This window comes from Magnolia sinica, chromosome 14 (assembly GCF_029962835.1).
Source record: "Magnolia sinica isolate HGM2019 chromosome 14, MsV1, whole genome shotgun sequence".
Lineage (NCBI taxonomy): Eukaryota > Viridiplantae > Streptophyta > Magnoliopsida > Magnoliales > Magnoliaceae > Magnolia > Magnolia sinica.
In genome coordinates this window covers 75864872-75867930 of record NC_080586.1, presented here as the reverse complement: position 1 = coordinate 75867930, position 3059 = coordinate 75864872, and the positions used below count along the sequence as shown (strand labels likewise).

Genomic DNA, 3059 nt, shown 5'->3' with positions numbered 1-3059 from the left:
TTTCAATACAACGCGTAGCTCCTGCTGGGGTCCATATGTCAACACACCAGCATAGTCGCTGGTTGTGGTACACCAGCCAATCCGCTTCCACGTGAGTTAGGATCGAACGAGTCAATCAGAAACGTATTGGCTATTCCCTTGCTACTAGCCCGGTGACTGGTGGTCGGTGCTCTATGGGCCCCACCATGATGTATCTCTTTCATCCATTCCGTTCAACCTTTTTTACAGATCATTTTAGGATTCAATAACAAAAATAAGAAAATATAAATCTCAGGCAGACCACACCACAGGAAAATAATAGTGATTGGATATCCACCATTAAAATCCTCCTAAGGCCCACTGTACTGTTTATTTGACATCCAATCTGTTGATTAGGTCATACAGACCCAGATGAAGGGACAAACAAATATCAGCTTGATCCAAAACTTTTATGGCCCCCAAAAAGTTTTTAATGGTCGACGTTCATTCAACACTATTTCCTTTAATGTGGTTCACTTGAGATTGGTATATATCTCATTTTTTGTCTCATACAATAAAATGATCTAGAAAAATAGATGGACGGCATGGATGAAACACATACATCATGGTGGGACCCACAGAGCACCGACCATCAGCCATTGGCTGGTGGCAGCGGAGTAGCCAATCCGTTTCCCAGTCAATCCGAGTCTGAGAGTCCTTTGACCATAATCACAGTAGCACTAGCATTGCATGCGGAGGCCGTCCAATAAAAACGTTTCCAAGATAAGATTAATGCTCAAATAGACATTCGGGGCCCTTTAATCCTCTTCTTGATGCCTAACAATCCAGCCAATTCAAAACTCAGGCGGGCCTCACAACAAGGAACGGTTGAGATGAGGACTCCCACCATTAAAAACCTTTGAGATTGTAGGTAGAACCCATAGTGTTTTTCTATATTTCATGTAATCCATTCATAAGAAGCATCCAACTACCACGAATGCAAGCACAAAAAATCAGGCCATTCTAAGACTCAGGTGGGCCACATCAAATGGTTTTATAGCTTTAAGGCGTGATTTTTACTTGGTTAATTAGCCCACCAGTGTTTTGAATCGACTTGAGTTTTTAAACCCATTGAGAACAGCAGGAACAGCACATGATGGATGGATTGGATGTGACTAAAACATAAAGGCCCACCTGAAAAGAACTTGCATGAAATTGGTTTCTTTCATATTTACCTATGAAATACACCTTAATAAGAAAAACCCAAATATATGATTGTAGGAAAATGCTACATCTGTATGAATTCCCGGGCCTTGTTATCAATTCTAGAAATTGCATGTCTAAAAGTATTCAGTACCACTTCAAAACTGATGAAGATGTGTGCATGAATCATCTCTCTCTCTCTCTCTCTCTCTCTCTCTCTCTCTCTCTCTCTCTCTCTCTCTCTCTCTCTCTCTAACATATCTAAGAATTCTGAAGAAATGAAAATGCAACTGATTGAAGTCCCTCCATGTCTTGCATATACCATTTCCTTGGGTCCATTTGCATTTCAAGAGAAGGCATGGGATGAGAAGAATTATCATTTGTAGTAAACAAGGCATGTTCTTCACTCATGCTTGAATTATGATAATCACCCATTGAATTTGAGCCCATGGGTCCATTACCATGGAATGACATAGCTTGAACATGAGTGCTAGGGGGATTTGAATTGGACGGTGTCGACGCCCTCAAACTCAGCGAATGACATAATCCATGGCCATCTTGCTGGTAAGAAGAGTAATTGTCTTGGAACTTTCGATCTTCATCACTGCTTTGGGATGCTTGGGCCTTTAGAGATGCTAGTTGTGCTTGTAGAGTGACAACCTACAAAACAAGGTGAATAAAGGGTGATGAGATTGTATTATTTTTAAAGAACACATGCAAAACTATGGATTTGGAAGGATGCACTATTCAAGCAATATCCACCCCATGGAACGAATGTGATGTTTCGCATTATCGATCAAAGCTGTTAATTTTATAGCTTATCAGGTCTTATTAATCCTCTCAAAACTTCATGTTTCTCAAGGCTTTTCAAATCGTCATCGCTTGAGCTGTTTGGAGGGTATTCAAAGACCATGATAATAAGTGTGAAGTCTGCCAATTCCATCGGCGTATCTATCTCAATCTGGGCTACCCATATGTAAGAACCAAATCAATTTATCTATGATGCAATCTTGAGATTTGGAACAATGAGCCATTCAAGCCCACAGGAGCCAATGTGCATTTGGCATGCTACATTGAGGCTGTTCATTTGATGGACCACATTCACCCACTTAAAGATTATAAAGACCCAATAGGACCCACTTGATGAATGGCCAAAATATCGCGCATGCGTGATGATAGAAGGTTTTGAACGGCCGGGCTATTCTCATTGAGTTTCTACCTATATGCAATACTTTGAAACACATGTTTGTTCTTCAGACCTGTTGTTGAAGCGCGAAAATGTGAGAGACGCAGCCATATATTGGATCCTGGACTCTAGCTTGAGCTTCATATGAGATTGTCGCTGCTGCTTCCAGACGATCAGACACGGGAAGGTGTGTAAGGAGCTTCGAAACATTGCTCGCGCCGAACACCTTGTGGATGGCCGCGAAGTTGGTGGCACCTTGTTCATGGCAGAAGTAGGGTGCAAAAACACAACCTTTGGCACACTTCCTCCTCAGGAACTTGCAGGCTCCACAAGGAGATCCGAAACCTGTCATCATCTATGACTTTGGTTTTGGTGGGCTAGCTAGCTTTGATGATTTTCATAGCCAGGTGAGAGTTCTCCCCCTATTTATAAACATATGAGAGATTGGAAGGTGGATTGTATTTAGTGTATTGTTAATTTCATTTGGTCTGCTTAATGGACTACAACTTCAATATTTTTTTTTATACATGGCCCACTTTAATCCCCCATCTCACATTGTACACTTTCATTTGAAATTCCAATCAAACACTTCCTAAAATGACAAAAGAGCTAACATAAATTACCAAACCATTCATGACATTTTTGTGGAAATTTGATTAAATGAATTATCATGACATTTTTGCAAATTCTTAGTAGTTTTTAAATTTTCATG

The 3059-nt window shown here is 40.6% G+C and overlaps 1 protein-coding gene across 1 annotated transcript; it reads right to left on the bottom strand.

Moving 5' to 3' along the window:
* Positions 1 to 1422: 1422 nt before the first annotated feature.
* LOC131225028 (LOB domain-containing protein 29-like) lies at positions 1423 to 2803 on the bottom strand. Its single transcript, XM_058220454.1, has 2 exons — positions 2421 to 2803; positions 1423 to 1821 (listed from the first exon to the last, which is right to left on the bottom strand). The coding sequence occupies exons 1-2, from the start codon at positions 2700 to 2702 to the stop codon at positions 1423 to 1425; spliced, it is 681 nt and encodes a 226-aa protein (XP_058076437.1). The 5' UTR covers positions 2703 to 2803.
* Between the last annotated feature and the right edge of the window lie 256 nt (positions 2804 to 3059).

Excerpts from the sequence above, each read along its gene's own strand:
- LOC131225028 (XM_058220454.1), bottom strand. The coding sequence starts at position 2,702 with ATGATGACAGGTTTCGGATCTCCTTGTGGAGCCTGCAAGTTCCTGAGG. Across the intron at positions 1,822-2,420 it reads TTTTCGCGCTTCAACAACAG|GTTGTCACTCTACAAGCACA; the intron begins GTCTGAAGAACA and ends CTTGTTTTGTAG.